Raw genomic sequence first — 26,227 nt, 5'->3', positions numbered from 1 at the left:
GTAGTAGTAGTAGTAGTAGTAGTAACATAATTTTTATAATTGTAGTATAGTATTTGGCATGTTTTCACTTCAGTCATGTTGAGAAATAAAAAAAATGATTATAATGCATATAATAAGTAATAAAAATGTTTTTTTCTTTTCATCCAAGGGAACAGTCATGAAAGACAGGCTCACCTTGGTGTTTCTTTTCACAGGATTCCCCAGGTCACATTCTACCTCTGAGCCATTTTGGTTGGCTTGACACCTCATCTAAAAGCAAGTCAAAAAATCAGCAAAAGTTCGAAAAAAAATAGCTAAACATATCACATCATGTCAAACGTATATTTTTACGGCCGCCCAAAGCACCTGAGCAGGCACCCTGGAGCCAGCGTAGGACAGCGTTTTCGGAAGAGAGATCAGCAGCTGCGCAGCGTGGGCGTCATCGCCGTCCTCCTCGGGGCGTAGCGGGTCAGAAGGCATGTTGGTGACAGTGATCTCCAACACTGTCACACGCTTGTCCGGAAAGGAGAATACTTGCACGCCGTCCTCATCCCTGAGACACGTGATCAAGCTAAAGATTAACGGCAACTTGGACCAAGTAAAGAGGCTGAAGAATGCTGAGGCCCATTCATATTTGGTCTGCCAGTTGCTAGGTAACAGCCAACACCATCCATTTTATCCACTCTCATGCATGCATGTTTCGTAACAACAAACTAACCTTGGCAGGGGGGTGAACAGGTCAGAAGTGAGAGGCCGCGTTCCAAATCGGTAGCTTAGCTTCAGGTTGCTTTGGCATATTTTGTCCTGGCCGCATCCCTCACGCAGGAAATTGACCTTCAAGTAAGGAAGAAGGCATGGCGGTGAGAAGATAGTGAAAGTGCAAATTAAATAAATCACCCCAGACCTGGACTGTTCTAAGTGTGATTTTTAATTGTTAAATTGATTGCTAGGAGTAAATTAGTCAAACTGACAGACCTCCGAGTGCAGCGTGTTGGAAGGTAACACGTTGAGCACAGGTGCCAGTTTCTGCAGACTGTTGGCTGAGCGTCTGTGCAGGAGCACAGGTTTGATGGTGTGCGTGATGGACAATGAGATAGGCCGCAGTTTGTCTCTGATGTTCTCCTGCATTAAGAGAGGCGTTTGTATATGTTTCAAAATCACAATCACATCTCTCGTGGTCACTGCAAATGTCTGCGTCATCAGCTGTGACTGTTTAGCTTCAATCGGTGACTCAATGACTGATTGAATAAAGGTTGAAATGAAAACCATTCACAATCACATTCATACAGTCACTCAATGGGAACAGAACGTGGATAAGAAAACGGATGGATGATTGACTCTTGGGTGTCATACACATAATGCTACGAAATGTTTTGTTGCGCTAACCAGCTCCTCAAGGATAAGTCTTACTGACATGAAGTTGGAAGGTAGCGGTGGTGCACGACGGATGTTTTTGGCGATGGAGGTCCACCTCCTCCGTCTGTATGTACTCCGGCTCCAGGGAACTGCGGCCCAGGAAGTTGACACGATGAGGGAGGCCCAGATTCCTCCGCTCCGAGTCAGCTTCAAAGCGTACAACCAGGGCTTGAAAGTGCAAAGTGCGCAGCAAAGGGAAGGGATTGAAATGTGAAAATGTCAGGAAGCACACAATGATATGAGGAATTAACATTATAAACTGGATACTTAATTTTTTTACTCACTTATATGTGGTGAGTAATGAACTGGGTGGGCTGTGTATACAAAGCAGGCCTTGACTTCTATGCTAAAATGGAAGAGTGGCAGGGGAGACAAAACAAATCAGCAAACGCACAAGGCGGTTAAGTTACAGTATTGCTCAGAAATGCTCTTACCAAACTCCATCTCGGCCTTTACAGTTTTGCTGGGCCAAATCAATGTATTGAGGGTCAATAGATATTTCCCGAACAACATGAATGACTGGGCGAGCCCTTTACGGACAAAAAAAAAAAAGCAAAGATCAGAGAAATGTGAAAAGAAGACTCACCAAATATACAATTTCTACCTGAAAAGCACCACTGAATTATTGAGTGATCCCACGGCGAGGTCAGGATAGTTGTTCTCATCCACATCTAAGCCACCTGAGATGGAGTACCCGAAACGCTTCACTTCAAAGTCTCGGCCATCCAGCACCTAAACAGGGTACAGGGAAGAATGAATGGTGACCTGTTCATTTCCACCCTTTAAAATAATGTTGTACATATAAATAAATAAAACATGGGTGAGTGGGTGGGAAGGTGAGTAAGTAGGTAGGTAGGTAGGTAGGTAGGTAGGTAGGTGGGTCAGTGGGTTGGGTCAGTCGGTCGGTAGGTAGTAGGTAGGTAGGTGGGTAGATAAACAAGCAAACGAACAAACAAACTGACCTGAGCAGGTTTGGTTTCTATTCCTGCATCCGAGCCTCGATAGATAAACACCTTGCCATCCCCATCAAATGGAGCTCCAACAGCGATGTCTGGACCAGGGTTATAACAGTTTTCAGTGTTTCATTCAAGTTAATTTGACTTTTCTTTAATTTAATCATTTGCTTCTTAAATCCAGTTGATTATCTTTAGTTTTGACAACAATTGTTATTTTTGGAAAACAACCCCCAAGATAAATGAGTGCCTGTCTGAAAATACAATCATGTTAATTCAACATAAGACTATGACTGCATTTCTCTGTACCCCGATTATGTTTGACTCCTACCTCCATATCCGTCCTGGTCCAGATCGCCTATGTTGTTGACCGTCATGCCAAACATGGAGTCATACGTCCCATTGAGACGGATGGGCCGGGCTTGATCATCCCAGTGACCAAAGGGGTTCAGATATACGTACACAGCACCACCGATCTCTGCCTTTCGGTCGAAGAAATTGGGCGCTCCCACAATCAGGTCGGTCCAGCTAAGGGGAGGAACAATTATTCAATAACCCTTCAAGACAGAATTATGGAGTAGCATTGATCACCCGACTTGAATGTCACTCTGGGTTTATTTTTCAAGGCTTTTGTGTAGAACCTCATATTGTCATATTGTCATATTGTCATGCTCTCACACAGTGCTTTTTTTATTCTCACAGACAGTCATCGCTGTTTTTTTATCAATCTCAGTCTTTCCTCCCTAATCTGAATCATCGCATTAGATAGATAGATTAGATAGAAAAGACACCTGCGTCCCCTCTCTCCTCACCCGTCATTGTTGAGATCAGTGGTCGCCACAGAGTAGCCGAAGGAAGATGCCAGCTCCTCTCCCCAGAAAATATGCTCGGGCACCAGCCGGTAAACGTTGTCCTTGCGTAGTAGGAGGACGGCCCCAGTGTGATTTGCCCGCGGTGCACCCGCCACAAAGGTCAACTCCCCAAGGCTGATTATTCCCATGGCCGAGTCGACAGAGAAGCCTGGCCAAGGAGGCGAAACAGAGTAGTTTAGACTCAGGCTGAGCATGGGGAAGGGGAGGTGGGGGGTGCTCTACTCTCATCTTATGACTAATGAAATGTGTGCCTAAAGTGACTATTGATTTTATGCCCGACCCCAGATGGGGCTTGCTCGTGCTCGTCGGTCCGCCACTATGTGGGGTGATCTATGGAGCTTCAGCTCATGTCTCACGAGGTCTGCATCGCTTACTTTTAGTCAAGGCATGCAAACAATGTGACGAGACATTAACCAGATTTATAGCATTGAATAGGGATTCCTAAACTGTGGCGGGTACTCTCTGGGGCATTTGTGACATTAATGGTATAATAATGACGCCTATGGATTGCCCTTCCCTCCTCTAACAATAATGGGCTTTGTTTTGACAAAACCTTTGGAAACTGGCGCAACCACATTGTGGATGGGCCACACTGGCTATACAATAAATGTGTGATTTGTGTTTGTGTGCGTGTCTGTGTATTCAACTGTGGCAAGTGGCTAAGAGTAAGTGCTGTGTGTTTGGGTCAAAACAAAACAAAAACAGATCATAACAAACTATCTAAACAGGAGCGGGCACATGCATTTGTGACAACATGCTAGGGGTGTGAGTGACAAAAGTGGGGTTGGTCTGTCTCACACTTAACATGTGGTTTAGAAAAACAAAAAAAGGAGAGGCGACGAGGACAGCAGGTGAAGAATGTCTGCAGTGTAAAACATTAAAGTAGAGTCATAGGGTACACTTTGGCCACACATTGTGGTTACAAGTTCAAACGCAAATTATCGGTAATAGAAACTAGATCCACTTGGGAAGCTGTAAGCAATAACAACCAAATCAGATATACCGTCTAAATAGTTTTTGATATTTCAGTCAAGCATTTTTTGAGCATGTAAAAATTAATTGCACATATATTTGTTATATTAACACATGTATCACTATATTTTTACAAATATGTTATTTCTCATTCCAAATGTGTTCAGTTTAGGTCATTTTGCCAACAAAATTGTCACCAAAAAAAATATATTTCTTTACATTTTTCACAATTGATTGTTCTTAATGAATTCTCCAAAGAACAGTCTTTCTTCCAAAGTTGTGTCATTTCATCTTGTTAGGATCAATGTGAGTTATTAAAAAAAACTCAAGGCTAAAATGTCACATGGGAATTAGTGTTGTCAAGGGAACGGCAAAATAAGAATGGGGCTAAAGGATGAACAGGCCTGGAAGGTATATGAATTAAAAGATTTACGAGAGGTCCACATAGTCAATGAGACGAAAGAATACTGCAATCCAATGTTAACGATGAAACGATTCCGTACAATCCAAAATGGATCATTAAGCTTGAACATGACGTAAGCATGACAAATACTTCAAAAGAAGGTGATGCTCTTAAGAAAACACACCCGATAGATCAATCCTTGTTAGTGAACACACTAAAAAAGCAACAACACAGATTTGGAAATCACAGACTTGAGGTGACAAAGACCTACAGACACAAGAGACAAACTCACTGTTGCTCCAAGAGACAACCACCCAATGACGGTGCAGTGCAACGAATGTTGTTCAATCATGATTAGACTCTGCAGAGCTTACTGGTCAGATGTTGGAGGAAGGAAATATCAAAAAGAGTAAGGATAACCATGCTTGAGTACATAGTGCCCCATAATATAGTGGTTCATGGTTCATTTTCTAAACATCACCTGGATGGATCGAATCAGACATGACGAGTGGAATAGAAATGAATGGATGGATTCTTCCAACTTAGATTTTCGGGAGGGGTGGTTGTCTCTTACCAGTAAAAGGGTCCAGACAAAGTCCAACACAGATCAAAATCCAAACTACAGAGAGTATTAGCACCACAAAGAAGAATATTCATTTAAGGTCTACTTCTATGTCAGAAAAGGCCAATCAGTCCCAAAGAACAATACATCACACCTACAAACCTAAGTAGCTATTACTGGTTACATCCTCAAAGGCTGTGGGCTTCTTGGAGGGCTCCAGAGTTTTGTACAGCAGTGCGTCTTCAACTGGGCTAGCCATGAACAAGAGCCCTATGGCCCAAGAGAGTAAAGGAGGTAGAGGGACCAGTGCAGGTAGGGTGACAGGGTGGTGAAATGTGAGGGGGGTAAGGCGGGTGATGGAGAGGAAGGGTGAAAAAGAAAGGGGGAAGAAGGAGGGTGCAGGTGAGAAAAGCTGTGATCGATTGATGCTGTGTTTTGGTGGGGTGGGTAGGCAGCGGTTTTCTCTTGCGGGAACCTCCCTGGCTCGAGTGACAGCCCTCCGGGTTCAGAGTGTACCCTGACGTCTCAAGGCCGTCATCGTATCATTTGCAACTAAATATAATTTCCGGTCTAGAAAAAACTCTAGACACCAAATCTCGAGTTGAAAATCTCAAGGATTCAGGCCATAAATAACCCTGCAGGAATAGATGTGGTCACTGCTCGAGTTGCATATCTGAGAACTAGGGGGGTACAGTCTGAGCCCTGGTCGCCGTCCTCCAGCAGACCCTCGCTTCCGCTCCAGCAGTGAGCAGGCAGGGCAAATCCTACCCAAATAACTGTGATAGGGCACAGGGATGAGCCGGGCATTAAGCTGTTTCTGATCCGCCACCTCGTAGGGTCCGTCATCATAGAAACCAAGGTCAAGCAGCGTCTGATTAAGCAGCTGCACGCGCATTTCACCTGGAATGGAAACGTGTGAGGCCACAACATTGCCATAAGAAACATTTGTATGCTCCCAACACACTGGTGGGATACCATCTTGATGACCCTGAAGAGAATAAAACAACCTCAGGCAAGCACAAAAATGCAACACATTTTTACTTGTCGTATTCTGCAGTATTCATCTTGTGCACTGTTCTGGGTCCAATTACAATATTGTATCATCAGTCAATTCATTTTTTATTGTATGATTCTATTAAATAGTGGAAAGCTAAGCATATACTACGTGTTATATATTGAATGGGGTGGGCAAAAAATGACGGCCATCTGGCAACTGGCCACATAGCTAGATTGATTTCCAGTCAGAAATTCAGGAGTGATCTTGCTACAGTTCAATCAAAGTTACGACTAGATGAAAGTAGTGTATTCAGCGTTTGTCATCATAAGTGCATTGGAATCAGCTCGTGCTCACCTAGTAACCCTGAATATGATGAGCAGTAAAAAAAAGGATGGCTGCATGGATTTGATTCTAAAGGCCCTCGTCACAATCAAACAATATGCTATTTCTTAGTAGCTGTGAGGAAAATCATTTATACTGTAGCGATGGTGTGACATATACAAATAATCAAGGGACATGGAGGAGACTCCAGAGATGTGTCCTGAGACTTTCCTTACTTGCACAAAGTGAATGTGCATTATCACAAAATTGCAAGAACACACCTATAATGGGGAACTGAGGAGGTACTTTGTGGGTCAAGAAGACTGTGCGATTTTATATTTACCACTTTGGTATGATGGGGACATCAGATATGTTGATTTTGCAATTGACAGATGGTTTGTCAAATGACTGATTTTGCTCAAAATTTATCAGCAGCAAATTTTGGAACACGTTGTCAATTGTTCAATATTTTTCTTGTGTACCTTAACCGACTAAACAAGAAGAAAGGATATAGAAAAGCTCAAGCTCAACTCTTTGATAGTGCAATTTTAATGTCTACAAGCCACCGTACCTTTCCAGTTATATGTGCCAGGGGCCCCGAACAAGATGAAGTTGTTGTCTGGTGTGAAACTGACAGAAAGACCCTGCTGGCAGAAGCCAAACTGCTCGTGACCCTGCGGCCGCCCCTCACAGAATTTCCATTCTCCTCCATCCAGGTCGTCTCGCTCCGTCAGGTCTTCACTCAGGACGTAACAGCGTCCAATGGGATCACGCGTCTCGGAGGGTTGATGCACGCGTTGCCTGAGCTCGTACAGGTGAGCGCAGGTCTGCGGAGAGTTGGTAACCAACCATGGTGATATGATCATGTTTGTTTTTAATCAAGAGATCCTGACACAGCCTTGCTTACCACCACCTTTCCACCAATGCCTTGACTCTTGACGGTAACTCCCAGCCACTGGTTGTCTTTGTTCTCTTTATTTAGACTCACTGAAGAAGAAGAACAGGAAACAAGATGAAAAATAAGTCTAGAATTCGGTCCAAGCGACAAGGTGGGACATACGCCTCACATTTCTTAAACACACGCCTAAGGTCAATGGAAGCAGGAATGTTATTGTTATCTTGATACTGTTTCACTTTGCCAGATGTGACTCAATGGAATTATGTGCACACTTTAAAATGAATACAAACTTACCTTCACTATCAATGTCCACCCTCTCACAGTTTTCGGGCGTGATTGGACACTTGAACAAAGCGCCCGGTCGACTACCGCGCAACATACCCTGGCCTGCAGCCAGTGGTGCCCCCACCAGGATCCTGAAGTGACACAAATTTAAGAGTCACTACAATGGATGATCTCAGGATCCATTGTCCAATTGACAAATGTTCATTTGACAGATTATTTATTAGGAGCAGCACAGATCGTGAACTGTGAGATCTAAGGAGCTTTGCGTTATCAAAGGAAACATCAACACTGGTATTTTGAGCACTGTTTGATTGTGTACATTTTAATATTCCCATGCAGGACAGTAGGAGACAGAAAACATAATTCTGACTGCGGTACACCTCTGACTGGGGTACACTATCTTGTTCGCACCAAATTCTTTTGGCTCTCAACACTTGCCCAACACTACGCGAAGGTGAGCAAAAGTCTTTATTCTCTCTGAGCTGGGTGCTGATATTTTGGGGAGTGCAGATCCGCTGCCCTCTGCCTTATTAGGAGAGCAGATTCTTCGGCTTGTCGGCTATTTTAAAAACTGAATGTTGGGCGACATTCCAGCCTACGCTGTCTGCTATGGTGGATGCATGGAAGCAAGTCGTCAAGACACGGATGGGAAGAGGTGGGGCAGGGAGGTTGAGGAAGGGGGAGAAAGTAGTGAAAGTTAAAATAGGACAAGTAAAAATAGTTAGCCTTCAGGATCAGCTTTTGTGTCCAGCGTAGTCAAGTATGTGTGACTAAATTGCTTTCCTCAGTCAGAGTACGGTTCTGTAGTAAATGACTTAATTTAAAACCTTGCAGTTAATAATTTATGTTAATTCGACAATTAACAAACTACATTCATGTTGAGTTACAAAAGTAATTTATGACTATGATAGCATGAGCAAGTTAGCCTTTCTCAGTAAGCGCTACTTTTTTGGTCAGTAGTAGAGTTTCACTGGGCTCAACAATTAACTCTCTAATGTCCAAATGTCAACAACTGTCTACAACACATAAAGATCACTACATTTGCTGTACTAATATTTTCCGCATCCATTTATGTGTTTAGCACTGATATGAATCCTGATTCCTGACTCCTCATTTCATGTACTGCAACCTTTTGCACAAGTTATTTTTCATTGTTCAGATATGAGTCGAAGTCCCTTTGTTGTTTTCAATGGCCAGCTCATCTTTAAGCTAACCCACATGACATGCGCAACTAAGCTTTGTGGGATTTGTGTGTGTGTGTGTGTGTCTGTTACGGTAGTAGTAACAATAATAAAATACCCCCCCCCACCCCACATACACACCCTGTTGGCATGGCCACACTGTCCTGTACATTGGTGTCACGATACCCGGAGATCACAATAGACAGTTGAGTGTGATCTTGGGTTTTGTTTGGAAAAAGTATATTATGAACTGTTCATATGACATAGTAGAAAACTCAAACTCAATATAAAACCAGGAATCCACAAAGGGATTATATAAATACCATGGTCCTCACCAGCACTACGTAGCCCTACTTTATAGAATTGGACAGATAAGTTGAATGCTCACTGATCTGGTCTGAAAGCGGTTCATGCACAGGTCAAATTAACCAAAAATGGACATATCGTTTGAGCGCACACAGTCAGAGTGTTATGTGCTCTTTTTTTATCCCATATAACCAAAAAAGACATTTCTCATAGTTTTTCATAATACGGCGACTACTGGTATTCGCTACAGAGTGCATTTGTAGTTGTTAGTCGTTATATGAAAAAGATGGTTGGTGATCACGCATTGTTCAGTCCTCTGTCTCATTGGCTGTGGGGTTTTTTCAGCATGTTTAAAGTAATAATAATAATAATAATACATTTAATTTACAAGCGCCTTTCTGAACACTCAAGGACACTAGTAAAATTCACAATTAAAATTATGTTATGTTCAAACAAATTATTTTCCATTTGCAGAATAGCAATCATTTGTTCAACAACAACATTGAAAAATGAGAATGCAAAATGGTCAATATAAAATAGTGTATTAAAACTCACTAGGGTAAAGTGCCATTGCACATGTAAATGGCATAAAACAGAACATTTGTGACATCTGGTGTGGCTCTCACACTTTCGCCCCTTCGACTTTCGTCACCTTATTGTTATGCTTTAGAACAGTACAACTGGTATCAACTGCTGCTTTGTTATCATTTACCAGACTAGAAACACTGTGCACTGATAACAAGATTTGTCACCTAAAATAAATTGGTGTTAAACCGATGAAGACCAGACTATGACCAACCATATGCCACCAACAAGTGAGCAATCACTAATCAATAACTGACACGAACAGCAATTAGCTATATGAAGATGCATGGTTTTATTTTTAGAACATAAACAGCAACAGATTATGCTTATGGCTGAAACAGCAAAACATAAAACAAACTTGCGCTTGTCACATATTTCATTAACCCTGAATCTTTCTCCACACGTGTGCATAGCTGATGGCAAAAGTCTACCTACCCTAACTGCCTAAACGAGGACTTAGTATCCTGAACACCAGTTGTCTTTAAAACAATCGTTTTCGGGGAAATCTCGCCACAGAAAGCAACAGCTGAGAATGAGGTGCTGTGAATCACAATTTGTGCCACCATGAGCCAAAGAAGGAGGGCATAGCTAATGCAAAAAAAAAAAAAAAAAGTAGATAAAGAGAGTGACAGAGACAGCTGGCAAACCATGCGAAAACCCCTTCTGGATGCTGTGGTTCAGCGCCAGTGGAGGTGATTCAGCACAATGATCTGTTTCAAAGGAAGTTTTAGGATGTTGAGATTTGAAGACAAACAGTGCCAGAAACGTTGCATTTATTTTTGAGACTCTGTTACTGGTGAGCACTGGTGTCAGTCCAAGCTGTTGTGACAAAAGTCAAATACCCTGACTTGACGGTCAGTCAATCACATGGCACCTATCAGAGCCAGTTGTGTGCTGAGGCTGTCTCATCAAACAATTGTATGCAGCGTAACCAAGCATTCGCATATTGAACATTAGTGGAAAAACTTCACAACATATGAATTTGTTGGATTTCTTTCTTTATTTTTTTTTCACTAGAAAAAAAATGGCTGTCTCCTAGCTAAACGGTAGCACGTTCATTGCTCAATAGTTAAATGAGTTAATTTTAATTAACTACCATGTGAGTAAAATTTGTACTTGTAAAATTTTGCACTATTTTTTTTTTACAGTGATATGTGCTATTATTATTTTTTTTTGACAAGTACAGTAAAGTCTCGTTATATCAATATAGGATATATTGATAGTCCCGGTTATATCGATATTTTTTCGGACTCCCTTGAATATCGATATAACGAGACTTTACTGTATATGAGACACGTGACCTCTTCACATATATTTTAAAGTAGCCTCTCATTCCTCTCCAGATGGCCCTCTATTGATCAACATGCGAACACCCATTACCAACGCATAAATGAGCTAATAATTGGCCTTTTAGGAAGATATTCACATCTGTTCTAGATGATCCCTTGCCATTCTATTCCTTATCAATCAATAGATTTATCCATTTAGAAGTGCACCATGGATGACAGCTATCCATCATAAACTGTCTATTTTTCATTCCGTTCTTACTGTTGTTGAAGTGCTATACAAATCAATATGAATTGTATTGTATTTCGTCTGTATAAGCTCTCAGTCGTACAGGAGTTGTCCATCGATGAAAAGGTTTCTTCAGCCTGTACTCATCTGTACTTCTTTGAAGGTGTCGGACGTTTCGCTTCTCATCCAAGAGGCTTTGTCAGCCAACTAAAATTTGCTGGAAGCTCTGGCCCTATATATATATCCCTACTGTCCAGGGGTGGCGGTGCCAGACATCTCCCCTGATCGATCCGTGCTCCAAGGTTGGGGGGAGCAGAGGGCCATTTCCTGAGGCTACACTGATTACCACTATTGTCCTGACTGATTATGGTCTAAGACTGGCCTGATTGCCCCATTTTTTCTCTGGTATCACCTTATCAACATAACTAAGCTTGTGTGGTAATGATCTCAGAAGTGTGTTGTAAGCACAATCCAAATTAAACCTCACACCACCATGGCGATTTAGTGAAGGGTTTTGCTGTTTTATTAAAATAACTTCTTTTACTCCCCTTTCAAACCATCTATTTTCTTTCACTAAGATTTTAACCATAGTCGTCAAATGAGTGGTTGCTAGCTTCAAAGAAGTACAGATGGTGGTTGAAGAAACGTTTTCAACGATTTTATTGTATTTTAATGTTTTGTATTGTATTGCATTCATTTAGCTAACAGACATTTCTCTTAATGTTGAATCCACATCACTTTTTGTTTAAAAAAAGGATGTTGCGTTTAACTTTCTTTTCTTTTGTTACGTGATGGATCCACAATAATGGGAACAAATCCAATAGGAATATTTATTATTATTCAGGCTGCAAGACAAACACGTCAAATAAAATAGTTCAATATCCTGGTTGATCCATGACAACTACTGTATCGAGATGCTATCATCCGATTCATTCAACCGCAAGCACGTGCGCATACGTGTGCGCGCACGCATTTAATCAAAAGGTGAAGCCGGTCAATGCTTATTCATCCACACAGCTCCTATTTGTGTTCGACCCTCCCCCCACGTTAGGAGAACGTGACTGCCAGGGTCGACCTCTTGCTTTCTCCTCAAACAACCTTGATGACACTTGAATAATTAAACACGAAAAAACAAACATTCGTTTCACCGATGGTCTCGGCGTGAAAAAGATGCCATGTTTTCCTACTCCAAATACGGCTGAAGTTGTGTTTTTCTTGCTGACGGTGCACATTGTCCCGCTCTCACTCAGCTAATATTCCTGAAAGCTTTCGGGCCTGGCACCAACGCTTCCCGCCGTGCTTTTGTCCGGGTCATGGCAGACTGGCGGATTGCTAAATGGACAGGCAGCGAAGAGCGTTCATGGTGAGAGTCTAATAAATCCTAACTCCTCGTAGGTAAGCAGCCGGGGGGAGGACTTGGATGAGCGGCCAAGTCTTTCACGTGAATGGGCTATAGAAGATTTAATGACAAGAGTTACTGTAGACAGATCCTGAATTGAGTTTGGCCATGGGGGAGAAAGTTGGGGAGGTCATCCTTAACCCATGACGGAGGAAGGCACAGAGGTGGGGTGGGGGGGCTTCTTTTATTGTGCCTTTGTGATGCAAATCAACAAGTCCGTTTTGTGTTTGACAGAATGGTGCAGGGACATTGTGACATACATTTAAAGGTATGTCAAACTCATTCTCATCACAGGCCACATTGTAGTTATGGTTTCCTTCTCATGGCTGTTTAGACTGACCCCATAGAAATGTATAATTGCCCAATTAATTAAATGTACAAGTTAAATTTGTGTTTAATTCCTCCTGTTGTTTACCTCCAATATGGCAACAATTTATAACCCAGTGTAAATTTACATTTCACAGCAGCAAAGTTATAAAAGGAAGAGGAAAGGAAAGAAAGAAGTCGAAAAACAAAATACATGAGCTGCTGGAAAGGCAGCCACTATCACTTTTGTTGTTTTTGTATCTTCTTTTGTCACTTTGAGTTGTTGTGCGTCACATGGAATGTATACGGATTGTTTTTCATCATCATTTTTAGCCGCAGCATTCATCAAGGAGGAGACTGTGCTGAGCGGTTGCAGCTTTTCGGCAGCGCCAATATGCCAGCACTGTTTTTGATTTGGGAGGAATGACAGTGCCATTTGACTGTCATTGCTAGACAGTTCTGGGGCGATTTTGTTTTTTTTGCGCTTGTAATAGGTAACATTTTCACAGATCGCCGATGTGTATGTGGAACTGTCGTGGCTTGGAATTGAAGCGGATTTACGTGGGACAGGATATGCAGACAGTCTTTTTCCGTCAATGGATGCTGCAGCTTCGTATTTGCTTATAAAATTTAGCTTGTAGCAGACGTACACATTTCAACATCACGTCCCTGATCCACGGGTGAAAAGGACGCTTTGATCCTCTCCTCATGTCTGTCTTTTGAGTTGTGTCGCATTATTTGTTATTTACTTTGTTGTTGTTCTGATTTCAAGATGGCGCCGCGAGAGTGGCTGCCTTTGCAGCAGGTCCTGTATTTTGTTTATCTACTTCTTCCTTTCCTTTCCTCTTATTTTCATCACTTTGCAGCTGTGAAATGTAAATATCTCCATTGCGAGACTAATAAAGGCGAATCTATTGTAATCTAATCCGTCAAAATGACGCAGAGAGTTGAAAATGACTGCCTTGAATACAAAAGTTGACCCCAAGAGTTCAGAAGATAAAGAGGAAGCGCAATAGACGTCGAGGCAAAACAGCATGGATGATTTGTGAGTTGCAGAAAGACATTCCATCACCCGTGCTCGACTTTCAACTAAACACCGAGGCAGGGAAAAGGATGTCGCGCTTCCATTGGATCAGTTCCAGCATATAAACTGACGTGGTGGCAGTGGGCCAAACGCATCTATGAAGAAGGCTACATACTTAGGCAACATGGATGGATAACACCAGTAAAACGTGAGTGGTCATATAGACTGTAAGTGCTTAAGTGCATTAAATGAAAGCAGGTCTGCCACTCCACTGCAATTGGAACATTACAATTACAAGACTTTCATCAATTCTGTTAAACACAGGGCAGTTTGGTGGTTTTGTGATTAGCATGTCTGCCTCACAGTTCTGAGATTTGGGCCCTCCGTTGAGAAGTCTACGTGATAATAATAATAATAATAATAATAATAATAATAATAATAATAATAATAACAATAATACATTTTATTTCAAGCGCCTTTCAAAGCTCTCAAGGACCCTTTACAGTCACAGGCAAGCATAGATACAACAATAAATAAAATACAATTATAAATAGAAAGAAGAGATAAAGCTACACAGAAAATGCAATTTTAAATAGGGGGTTTTGAGATGGGATTTGAAAGTGGGAAGAGAGTCAATGTTACACGAATGTTGGGAGGAAATGAGTAGCAGAGTTTGGGGCAGAGTGGCTGAAAGCTCTGTCCCCCATCGTGTTGAGAAGGCCAGGGGGCACACAGAGGTGAAAGGAGTGAATTAAAAATTAAAAAATTGTGAATTAAAATTTTAAATTATATATTTTTTCATTGGAAATATATTTTTTTAATATTTATGAATGTGTGTTTGAAAATATGTATTGCCATTATTCTTTGTTCACAATAATCATATTTTGACTTTAAATTGTTTTTTATTTTTGCCACATTTTACCATATTTTTTAAATATATATTTAATAACTTTAGTTTTATTTACTAATGTTTATTGTCAGGGCTGTGTTTTTTCTCTTCATTTTGTTTCCAAATGTTTCCAATTTGATATCGTTATTTATGATTAAATACTATATTCTACTTTTTCTTTATTTTCATATTGAAGAATTTTAATCCAGTTTCCTGAATCAGCACTTTCTACCCACATCTGTTTTTTTTTTGTATGTGTCTTCCTAACCAATCCACAAACGAAATATTACATTACAATACAAGCATTATGTAGCATACTGTTGTACTCATTGCTCAAGTGCTAAAAAGAGACTCCTGATACTGGTTGCATTGAATGTCGGATAAAACCCGATGTTGAGTTTGCTGTTGTGAGTGACAACTGAGGGTCTTGAACGCAGGGAGTTTCCAGTCTTCTCCATGTGCTCAACTATTAGTGGAAGCACTTGTCATCTCAGTATAAATATCAGATGAACACATAACTCCCACTCAAATGCCCGCGTCGTCTGTCAGACAGTAGTGGTGGCGGCAGCAGTTGACTGAACTGCTTTGAGATGCCAGCAGCCCTCCATATCCAAGTCCAAGTAACAGAAGCAACTGCTTGTGCTCACACTGAGGAGATTGTGTGCGACGCGGCACAAAGACACGACAGTAGCGCATTGCACCAACCGCAAAAAGCTGGACATCAGCGTGGGTTTCAAGATGGCTGTCTTTCACAAAGCTGCTTTGATTTGGACAAACCGTCTTTGTGCTTCTAATTAATGATGCTAACGTCCGCACTGAAACAACCGCTTTATTTACACTTGACCAGTGACGGAGTGATGCTTCGATTTGCAATTGCATAAGCATATTTGCGCGAACGCAGGCTCTCGGAGTTCATTTTTTTTCTAAACTTATTTGTTCATTGGGTTTCAGGATGTATTCTAGATACTGCAACTATTTCAGGAAATAATGTGAGATCAGTGGCGGACTGTCAAGGCCTGCAAAGCCTTCTCTGCTGGCCTAAAAATATCGGAATCACGGACTGATGTTAATTATATTCTGTTCATGAATTCTTATTAAATAATTGTTTTTCAGCTTCCTTTTGTTGCTATTCCTCTGTTGTGCTGCTTCCAGATGTGTGTTTTCATATTTAAGCATTTAACCAATCATATTTCAGCCATCATTTGTTACCAGGGTCAGAAGTCTACCTGGACGCCTTCACAATCAGTTCTGAGGGCCATGAAGCATTAAATGTGTCGATCAAACTGTTGTTTAACCAATCAGATTTTGAGTTGGCAACCCAAAAGGGGTACCAGCGCCTTCGAGAAGGTGCTGGTCAACGTCACAGCTTTCGCAAACTATGATTGGCTACTCACTAGAAAACTGCTCTGATCAAAAGCGGTTTGTGACAATGGCATACTGGCTAGCTAGAGGTAGCACACTATATTGGTGGCAAGCTGCCTAAGCAAATATATTGAGTTAATTTAATAGCAGTTTTGTCAACCTACATTGGCTGAAGGAGAAGAAATCAATTTGTTGGAAATTTACTGTTAAAGCAATTTTAAAAACGGACTTTTCAAGAAAATGTCATTAAGAAAGGTCGGTCAGTTATTTCCTTGCTAATGGTACCCTCTAGTGGATTTTTTTTTGTAAATCACAACCACACTTATTTCAGTCTGGACTGATTCAGACGTGGCACGACGGAAGGCCTAGCGATGAAATCCCCCCCACTTCCTGTGTGAGATAGTAAGTTTTTCTTAACTTTGTGTTACTAACTGCTTACATCTGGGCTAAATAGGTTCTGAGAACTTCAGTAGAAACAAAAATCTTGCTATGTGACACTGACTTTTCAATGGTCATTCGTGCTATCTGAACGTATGGAGTGTAACAGCAATTATATGTCAGGATTTTTCGAGTACCAGACAGGAATGTTCCGGGTTGTATAGGATCGTGTGAACCTAATGAAGTGTCTGGAACTTCAAAGGAGTTATCATCATATCACAATCAGCAAGTGCAGCACAGTGCTGTGTAACCTCAGGCATGATTCTCACACAAAAAGCTCTGTCACATTCAAAGAACAGATGAGTCACTGTGGCATCTGATTACAACACTTTGGGGCAAGATGTCTCATCATGGCACTTTTTGGAACGCGTCATCTGAAGCGCTTAATGGAAATGTATTATTCATACAGGAGAGTCAGTTTCCCCACATTTGTTTGGTGAATAATAAAGCAGGCTTTTAGGATAAAATCTATTAAGCTGATGCTGGAGTTGTCATACTGATATCTTGATTTCTGGGAATTGGATCCTTTTAGGCCATTTTGTTTTGAGTACTGTATTTTCTGGTGTATAAGGCGCACCAGAATACAAGGCGCACCTCCAATGAATGTATTTTCAAACTTTTTTTCCATATACAGTATAAAGCGCACCTTCAATGAATGAAAATTGTTTTCCAAATATAAATATATCAAAGTTTTTCAAATATAAGCTGCTGCTGACAGTAGTTGTGAGACCTTTTGCAGCTCAATATTACTTCACATATAAAACGCACCCGTGTATAAGGCGCCGGGTCATCTTTGGAAGAAAATCAAGGCTTTTGAGTGCGCCTTAAACACTGGAAAATACGGTATATTTATCCCAACATTCGAATGATGCACCCTTACCAACACCGTACTTCATTTTAATTATGCAAAACATTTTTAATGTCGGGGGCACACATCCAGCACTACAATCTGCTGGCCATAAGCTAATATTGTTTGCTTGTGTGCCGTTTTTTTCCTGTATTTTCACGTTCACAGTAAATGATCACACCAGAATTGGCCAAGGCTGTTGTCCAGCAATTCGATTAAAAAAAAGATATATACAGTGCTCAAATGGTAAATGGCCATCTCGATACCATTTTAGATCCATTCAAATGTGTACTAAATATTGTGGCCATTGAGCACAAAGACGTAGCAATTGCCATTCAACTATAATTAGCTAAAAATATAGTCAGTCGTCAATACATAGTAATGCAGCGATGTTATGAGCACCCACGTTTCCACACCATCCATGCAATCACTTTGTTGACAAGCTTCAGGTCTATCCTCAGCAAAGCAATATGACACTTATGGCTCAAGTCACTTTTTAAATAAAACAGAACCATGCTGCTGCACGGTGTGTACAGATTTACTTTTTACGCAGTGGCTTTGCAGTCGATGTCACAGCCTTGGCGACAGCGTGACTGCGGTGTGGCTAAAGTGGGAAGTTGACTGTTAAAAATGGAGGAATACTTTTATTAGCATGACAATATCTACTGTGAGAGGCCTTCATTTGTTCAGATAAATTCTCTGGACCACATTGGCCCCACATTGATGGCTCTGTATGTCAATCAAAAGTGTCAAATTTTACATTGCTTTATAGGCTGGAGTAAAATATGTTTTAATACCAGGAGAACGACTATGATTACTCTCTTCATGATGCTTTAAAAAGAGAAGAATTTCTGACTGATGCCTTTTTTGTTTTGTTTTTGCATGGCAGTGCATGATGGTTGTGTGCGTAACTCCCTACTCTCAAATCAAAAAGAAGGAAGAGCACGTTAATGGGTGCAGTAAGGATCTGCATACTTCAAATCAATACAACACTTAATAATGGCATAATCGTATTTCAAGTCCCTCTCAGTTGTTGCTTGCTAAAGTAAATTAAAAAAAAAACAACAACAAAAAAACACAAGATGAGACTGTACAAACAGCTGAAGTGGAGTGAGGGCTTGATTTCAGAGAAACTATACGTCAATTCTTGGATGTAGGAATACTGATGACAATCAATAAACATGAAAGACGTGTTTAATGAAATGATCTCTAACGTCTGCTGATTCATCACATGCTCCCACCCGCCCTTGACTTCCCGTTCACTCCATTAGTCTGAATGCAAAGTGCGCAGTCAAGTCATGCACCCGTTTGAATTACGGGTGTCCCGACCATCGTTTGCAATACCGTTGCAGAGGCAGATTATTATTATTTTTTATCCACTTGGTGTCGCAGCGACAAAATATGGAACAGGATGCACGAATCTCCCGAGAAACACAATGTTCGGGAATATTTAAGCTTGTGGGGCCAAGTGGCGAGAGTTCTACATTCCGTGGAGAGTCATCAAACTTGACCGCCAAGACCCGCCCAAACTCAGAACTTTGATTCTTAAAACATCATTCCGTCTTTCGAGTAGAGTGGACCCCCTTTGAAAATTCTTCATGATGATTTATCAGATTCACATCAATGTTCTGAAAATTATTGATTAACTCTAAGTAATGCATCTATGTTCACTCATCTATGCCAGAGACACATAGTGACACAAACTGTGCAGCGACCTGTTACCAGGCATACATCAGAATAATGGCTTTGTGTTTTTCTTAAATGAATGTGTGAGTAACATTATCTTCAGTGATACCTCAGTTTACAGACCCCTTGGCTTATGAACTTTTCGGTTTACGAACGTTACATTTATTAACATTTTACCTTGGCTTACGAACTTTACCTTGGCATACAAACTTTTTTCTATACAGAGCTGCCTCAATGAGTGATGTGTCATTCGCGAACAAACCCGTTCTTCTAACAACAAAATGGCAGCCGACTATTTTTGTCCTCTATTCCTCGCCCCCAGTCTTTGGTTAAAGCCACGTGATTGGTCAAGAACACATTACATTAAACATTAAAGAGACAGGCAGACGACAGTGAGAGAGTTTCAACTTTGATCGGCAGAGTGTGGACTGCAAGGTTAAAATATCCCAATCAATCAGGCTCCACAAACAACCCGCACAAGCCATCTGTACACTTGATGCAAAAAGCTACCGACCCAGCTAAACAGAACACAATTGATGAGTAATTACCACAGAGAAAGTACCTACAAGGGATCATTCCTCAAGATGGTGAAATAAGAAGGTTACGTTCCTCATCAAGTGTTTAATGCTGATGAAACCAACCACTCCATTCCATCAAGCCATCAACGACCATCACAAAGGTAAATGAAATGACTTTATTATACATATATTATGTAGTTAGTTTATATATTATATAGTTTATTTATTTAATTATAATAGCATAGCACATTTATAATATGTAAAATGAGGTATATTTTGTGTAGTTTTAAGGCTTAGAAAATTAGAAAGTAGAAAATTATGTTTTACGGGGACCTGGGAACGGATTATCCTGATTTTAATTGTTTCCTATGGGAAATCAATTTTTGGGATACACACTTTTCGCCTTACACACTCTGTCGGGGAGACAATTTAGTTCGTAAGACAAGGTATCACTGTATATGCACTGGTCTACTTTTTGTTTACACACAATGAAAAAAATAATCGCATATAAACAGAATATTCCAGCCGCATACCCAAAAGAAATCTGAAATGTCTTTACTCTGATGTTTCTCTTGGCTCTAAAGTTAAACAACTGCTAAACAACAACGTATTCGCACATTTCCCCATTGTTGGACGAATAAAGGTTTTCTGATTCTGATTGTAAAACACTCAAATGTTCTTCCTGCTATTCATATCGTTATTGCTGGGACCAAAAATAACTTATTTTATTCATCATACTTAAACAGATTATTTTTTTTAGCATATCATTACTCAGTTATTTGCATTTTATTCTTCCAAATATCGCAATTAGCATCAGCTCAAAAAAAACTATTAGCATGTACCATATTTTCTGATGTATAAGGCGCACCCAAAAGCCTTGATTTTCTTCCAAAGATGTCCCTGCGCCTTATACTTATATATTTATTTTTTTTGTTCTTTTGACTTCAAGACGGCGCCGCGAGAGTGGCTGTCTTTCCAGCAGCTCATGTATTTTGTTTTTCTACTTTCATTCCTTTCATCACTTTGCTGCTGTGAAATGTAAATTTCTCCACTGTGAGACTAATAAAGGCATATCCAATCCAATACAATCCAATCCAATCCAATACGCCGGTGGGCTTTATATGTGAAGTCATATTGAGCCACTGTGGAAGAAGTTGTGCGTAACCCCAGCCTCAACTGTAGCGCCTTATAATGTGGGGTGCCTTGTGTTTGGAAAACTTTTATATATTATAATTGTAAAACGTTTTTCATTCATGGAAGCTGCGCCTTATATATGGAAAAGTTTGAAAATACACCATTCATTGGGGGTGTGCCTTATACTCCGGTGCGTCTTATACATTGGAAATGCCTGGAGACGTCGGTTGTCCTTTAATGTTTGTGACTGGGGCTACCCGGTTAGCACTTTAAAGCAATGGAACACTCCACAATGTCCCTAGATGCCATTGTGAGCGTTGGTAGTTGTTGTTCTGGGTGTGCCTTGCAATTGGTTGGCAACCAGTTCAGAGTGTGCCCCATCTATTGCCCGAAGACAGCTGGCATTAGGCTGCAACATGCACGTGACCCTTGTGAGGATCCATGGATTAGAAAATAGATGGATGGATGTTTGTGACAGTATTTTAACCATGTAAAACACTTTTTGTGGTAACTATTGAAAAGGAAGAGTCAAAATGTTTGCTTACAGGGTTCAGAACAGGTGCACACAGAATTGGCAAACTCACCAGCTTTGAGGTTCTGGGCTGAGCTGCTTGTGTAGAGCGAGAGAGAAACCAAAAAAGGTCCCGCGCTCCCCCAGCTTGTACAGCGTGTGAGTACTGTCCAAATTGAAAGCTCCCACGTGGTTGAGGAGAGTCGGTAGAAGCCACAGGAGACCCATCCTGGTCCTCAGGTGTCCACCCAGGGCCGCTACTACCATGCTGAAGCTTCAAAAGAAGAATTAGAAGATCCCCAAGTGATTCCGAGCAGGAAATCCTGCTCTTGCGGCGGGAAATCCTCTTGTTGTGGATTTTCGGTGCAAAGGGGTGGGGGGGGGGGGAGCAGGCTGGGCTCTATGTGCTCCCGTTGGCTACCAGAGTGCAAGTGTGCAGTCCGCGCCTCCTCCCCTCTCCCGGTCCTCTGTGCACCCGGGGGAGACGAGGGAGGACAAGTGCCTTGAATAGCCCCACTCACTCCTCCCCCCTCCATCCTTATACACACACACACACACACACACACACACACACACACACACACACACACACGCACACACACACACACACACACACACACATATGCGTTCTCAGCTGACAGCAACACTCAAAGGACCGCTGCCAAAATACCAGGCAAGGTTGTCAAGGTACTTGGGAGCTATTGAATAGAGACAGAGTGGATGAACAAAAAATAAATATATAAAAATACACCAGACAGTTTTATTTATGTGCTGGGTTCGCACAGTCCGAAACACTTTTTTTTAGATGAATACTCATTCAAATGCATGGAAGGATGCATTTGGAATGTTGAGAAACGTATGTTTATAGAATCATTTTGATTTTTTGTTTGTTTGTTTGTTTGTTTGTTTTTAATTGAAATGTCAAATACCTGTATTTCTTTATCGTATTTTTTAGTAATAGGTCAGCAGTGAGTTTTATTCCACACATATCTACATGAGTGAAACATTTGACAAGGAAAATCACACACTTGTGAGAAAAACAGACTACAGAGTATATATTTAAGGCGTACAAGGCGCAGCGGAATATAAGGTGCACCCCCAATGACTGGCGTATTTGTAAACTTTTTCCATATATAAGGCACACGGGACTATAAGGCGGACCTTCAACGAACGACATGTTTAAAAAAGTTTTCCATAAGAAGCCACACCACATCAACTGGAAAAAAAAAAAACATTCTAGGTATCACCCTAATGAAAAATGTTGACACTTCAAATGTATCCATATCTGTCCACCAGAAACGACTGCCTGATACAAAAACATAAGAAAAAAAATGAAATATGACCAGTCCCTGTGTCCATCCATTTGATTAGATTTACTCAATCATATAATTAATATAATGTTTACATTTACAGTATTTTTGTAAAGGCAAGAGATGTACCGCATTTTCCGGTGTATAAGGCGCACCGGTATTTTTAAAGGACAACCGACGTCACTTTTTTGTTTCTTAACTGACATCAGAAAAACCTTTAATAGCATCTAAAATACCTACGATATTTTTATTCAAATGCAAAACACCAATAAAAATGACTTAAAGTGTCCAAAATCTGCAATAAATTGAGCTGCACATTTTCAGAAAGTCCTGCCCCCAGTTCGTGACGTCACGCCAAGACGTCTTGCATTACTGGAGAATCAAAACAATGGCTTCAGATTCGGAGAATATGCTTTATTGTTACACCTCCAGTTATGAATATGATTCAAATAGTTCTGAAAAGGAAAGCATACATGTTTGCAATCGATTAAATAATTTATTCCGTACCATTATGAGGCAACATCAAGGGGAAATGTCTCATCGAAAAAGAGGCACAAAATGGCGACCTCCTGTGACCACCTCCGTTTCCACAGGCTGATGAATTCCTTATATGGAGCTTGGACGCCCTCATCTGGCAGCTTTTGGGTGCAAGACGAGGTGCCCAGACCAAACAAGTACAGCAAAATACATTGACGTGATGGAAGGACCGCTACAATGCGTCTTTTTTTTTTCGGTCAGGGGCGTTCCTTTGGTGACGTCACGTACGGACTCCTCACCAACTCAAAAACAAGACTTCCTGAATATTCAGCGCAAGGCTTAAAACGTAAAATATAGCTATATGCGGTGGAATCTCATTAAAATACGCTCAGGAGAAGTCATTTGAAGCCATTTTACAAATTATGGATACAACTTGTCCGGAGACGTCGGTTGTCCTTTAAACTTTTTATATACACTGTATAAGGCACACCGGAGTATAAGGCGCACCTTCAATGAATGAAAAAAGTTTTCCAAATATAATATATAAACAGATAAAAGTTTTCCAAATATAAAGCACACCACATTATAGGGCGCTACGGTACAGTATTGGGTTTCGCATTACTTCTTCTGCATTGATGGAGTCGGTTGCTGCTGAGAGTAGTTGTGAGACCTGTTGCGGCTCAGTATTACTTCACATATGGTGCACCTTGGTATAAGGCGCAGGTCAATCTTTTCAAGAAAATCAAGGCTTTTACACTGGAAAATACAGTATTTATGTATTTCAATTACATGTGATTTTCCCCCCTCGTATGCCCTTTTATTTGTCTCCACCTGTTATTGCCATCTGAATCCCTTGTGTTTAACTATTCAGGACCCTCAAGCATTTGTGTTTGGTTCACTAATTTCTGTCAGTTTTGGTTGGGAGATTTTGAGTATGTGAGTGTGAGAATACACCACTCTTTGTATCCTGTCAGGTTTTGTTTTCTGTCACAGGTTTTTGTTACTTTGGTTCCTGTGTTTTGTTAAATACATTTTGGTCAGTCCTTTGCTTTTTGGGGTTGTCCAACTACCATCATACAAAATGTGACACCACAACCATATACATAAATAAATATGCCAATAAATCTAAATCAGCTGAAAGCTCATCTAAAATAATACTCTAATCTAATGCACGATTAAACAAAATGGAGAATTTGTTTTAATTAAGATAATTCCTTAACTTTAGTGGATTCTATCCAAAATTAACTGGAATGTCCCACACATCAGCCAAGAAAAATATGTTTATACGGTACAGTAACTAGGAAATAGCGAACAGGAAGTCGCGCACATACATCCTCATATACACACACACACGCGCACGCGCACACGCAAAATAGGGACGATCTGGACGAGAGTATCGGGACCGCGTTGAGCCAGAAAACGTTGGACATTTTGGAATTCCTGTGAGGAGACAAAATGGTGGGAAAGGTCTGTCCAAAAGTTGTTGACTTTTGAAACGAGTTGACATGCAAGTCGTGTGTTGTCAGCTGCGGTTGGGCCACCTGTGTGCAGCTGTTCCCTCAACTGTTGCATGCAATAAACTGTCACATTTGTGACATATTATATGAGGATTAACATGCTCGTTGCAAGTTTCCTTCACCCTTTGTGCAAACAGTAATAGCCAGCAGGACTGTATCGAACTGTATTGTTGTATTTTTTTAGAAATCAATCTAGTATTTGTATTTTGAAATGACTCTATTTGTATTTTGGCCTTGTTACAATGTCATCAATTTTAATGATGATTTTATTTTAAACCGGTGTGGTGGGTGGACAGTAAATCTTATCTAAAACGGAGGAAAAACTATTAATTTATTTAAAAGAACAAAAATCCAATTTAAGACTGTGGGAAAGTTCCATGCAAGACAACTTGGAGAGAGAACCAATGAATCCACTTGGGAGTTTGCTCCCACGCAAAACCCACAATTGTGAAACACTATGTGGCCTGTGTAAAACATTTTTTTTTTAATCCGGAGGGAAGTAAAACCACATATAATTTAATTCATATGTATTTAACCCCTTCACTGCCAGACGTGCAAAAATGTGTCCATTCTGTGCCAGGGTTTTTGTCATTTTCACTCATATTCATGGATCCACAGACTATTGAGTTTTAGGACTACATAAACATTCAATGCAGCATAAGAAACCTTACTCTCTCTTTCATCAGAAAAAAAGAGTTAATTCCTAAATTAGATGGATATGGTGTTATCTGAGCTTGAAATGGGGGCATAAAAAGCAAATGTTGCCCCTCGTGGAAGGGGAAAAAAAAAATCCTTGTCAGAGGTCTGACCAGCGCTTTATCTGCACCCCCGCAAGAAAAACCAAAACCTGAATAAATTTGGGAATGGCGCTCTATGTCATATTTTCAATTCCTGAATAAATTCGGGAATGGCAGTAAATGAGTTAATCAAACAATTATAATGTCATGTTCTTCTTTATTTCAATGTCACACTATTGGTTGTGGATTATTCTTTGAAATGTAGGTTGAATTGCAACTTGGATGAAAAACCACCTTTTTTGATGAAAAAGGCCATAGAAGGCCCAAGGACAGAAGAGAGCAATCTTTTGGGCATGGATGTGAGGAAACACCCGCTCCACATAGTGCATGATATCCTGATTCGAAGCCTCATTAGCAGTCAGAGCATCATCTCAAGGAGAGAGCTTCTTTTAGACCTCAAACAGGCAGCACATATGGACAGGGTCATTTTTCCTGTATTAGCCGGCCTCATCCCAGTCCCATCCATAGTCAGCACTATTACGATATGGATTTATTGACTCGAAGGGGTCTCTAATAGGGTGTGGTGCTTTGTACTACGGGATTAAATCCAAGTACATCCTTTAACGACATTTCCCTGAAGGAGGCTGAACTGAATGCAGCTGTTTTCCCACATTGAATGTGCATTTTGGGATATCAAAAAGGGACCATGCTAATCATAAAATGTAACCTTGTCAAAATGTGACAACAAAAGGGGATCAAGTCCAAATACACATCCGCTGTTGACTTGAGGACGTGATGATTTATACTTTGGGAAACAAAAGGGAGTG

General features: G+C 40.8%; 1 protein-coding gene across 4 annotated transcripts in view; it reads right to left on the bottom strand.

Annotated features, from left to right (window-relative positions):
- Positions 1 to 21,761, bottom strand: part of itga7 (integrin, alpha 7) — a 30,280-nt gene extending 8,519 nt beyond the window's left edge. The window contains exons 1-17 of one of the 4 annotated variants that reach the window (XM_089010548.1): positions 21,433 to 21,761; positions 7,668 to 7,789; positions 7,383 to 7,462; positions 7,047 to 7,302; positions 5,926 to 6,057; positions 5,320 to 5,427; positions 3,161 to 3,368; positions 2,680 to 2,876; positions 2,358 to 2,446; positions 2,000 to 2,127; positions 1,830 to 1,925; positions 1,680 to 1,741; positions 1,394 to 1,563; positions 955 to 1,101; positions 698 to 813; positions 346 to 532; positions 175 to 249 (exon numbers count right to left, since the gene is read on the bottom strand). In XM_089010548.1, the coding sequence (XP_088866674.1) occupies positions 175 to 249; positions 346 to 532; positions 698 to 813; positions 955 to 1,101; positions 1,394 to 1,563; positions 1,680 to 1,741; positions 1,830 to 1,925; positions 2,000 to 2,127; positions 2,358 to 2,446; positions 2,680 to 2,876; positions 3,161 to 3,368; positions 5,320 to 5,427; positions 5,926 to 6,057; positions 7,047 to 7,302; positions 7,383 to 7,462; positions 7,668 to 7,789; positions 21,433 to 21,626 (2,367 nt within the window). In that variant the 5' untranslated portion in view covers positions 21,627 to 21,761. The remainder of the gene's footprint in view (positions 1 to 174; positions 250 to 345; positions 533 to 697; positions 814 to 954; positions 1,102 to 1,393; positions 1,564 to 1,679; positions 1,742 to 1,829; positions 1,926 to 1,999; positions 2,128 to 2,357; positions 2,447 to 2,679; positions 2,877 to 3,160; positions 3,369 to 5,319; positions 5,428 to 5,925; positions 6,058 to 7,046; positions 7,303 to 7,382; positions 7,463 to 7,667; positions 7,790 to 21,432) is intronic. The other 3 variants (XR_016116666.1, XM_089010549.1, XM_089010550.1) reach the window with 3 other exon arrangements.
- Between the last annotated feature and the right edge of the window lie 4,466 nt (positions 21,762 to 26,227).

The sequence above is a fragment of the Hippocampus bargibanti genome, linkage group LG12 (genome assembly GCF_051943395.1).
Source record: "Hippocampus bargibanti isolate YZ-2025 linkage group LG12, ASM5194339v1, whole genome shotgun sequence".
Lineage (NCBI taxonomy): Eukaryota > Metazoa > Chordata > Actinopteri > Syngnathiformes > Syngnathidae > Hippocampus > Hippocampus bargibanti.
The sequence above is the reverse complement of the archived record's forward strand: the minus strand, read 5'-3'. Positions and strand labels throughout refer to the sequence as shown.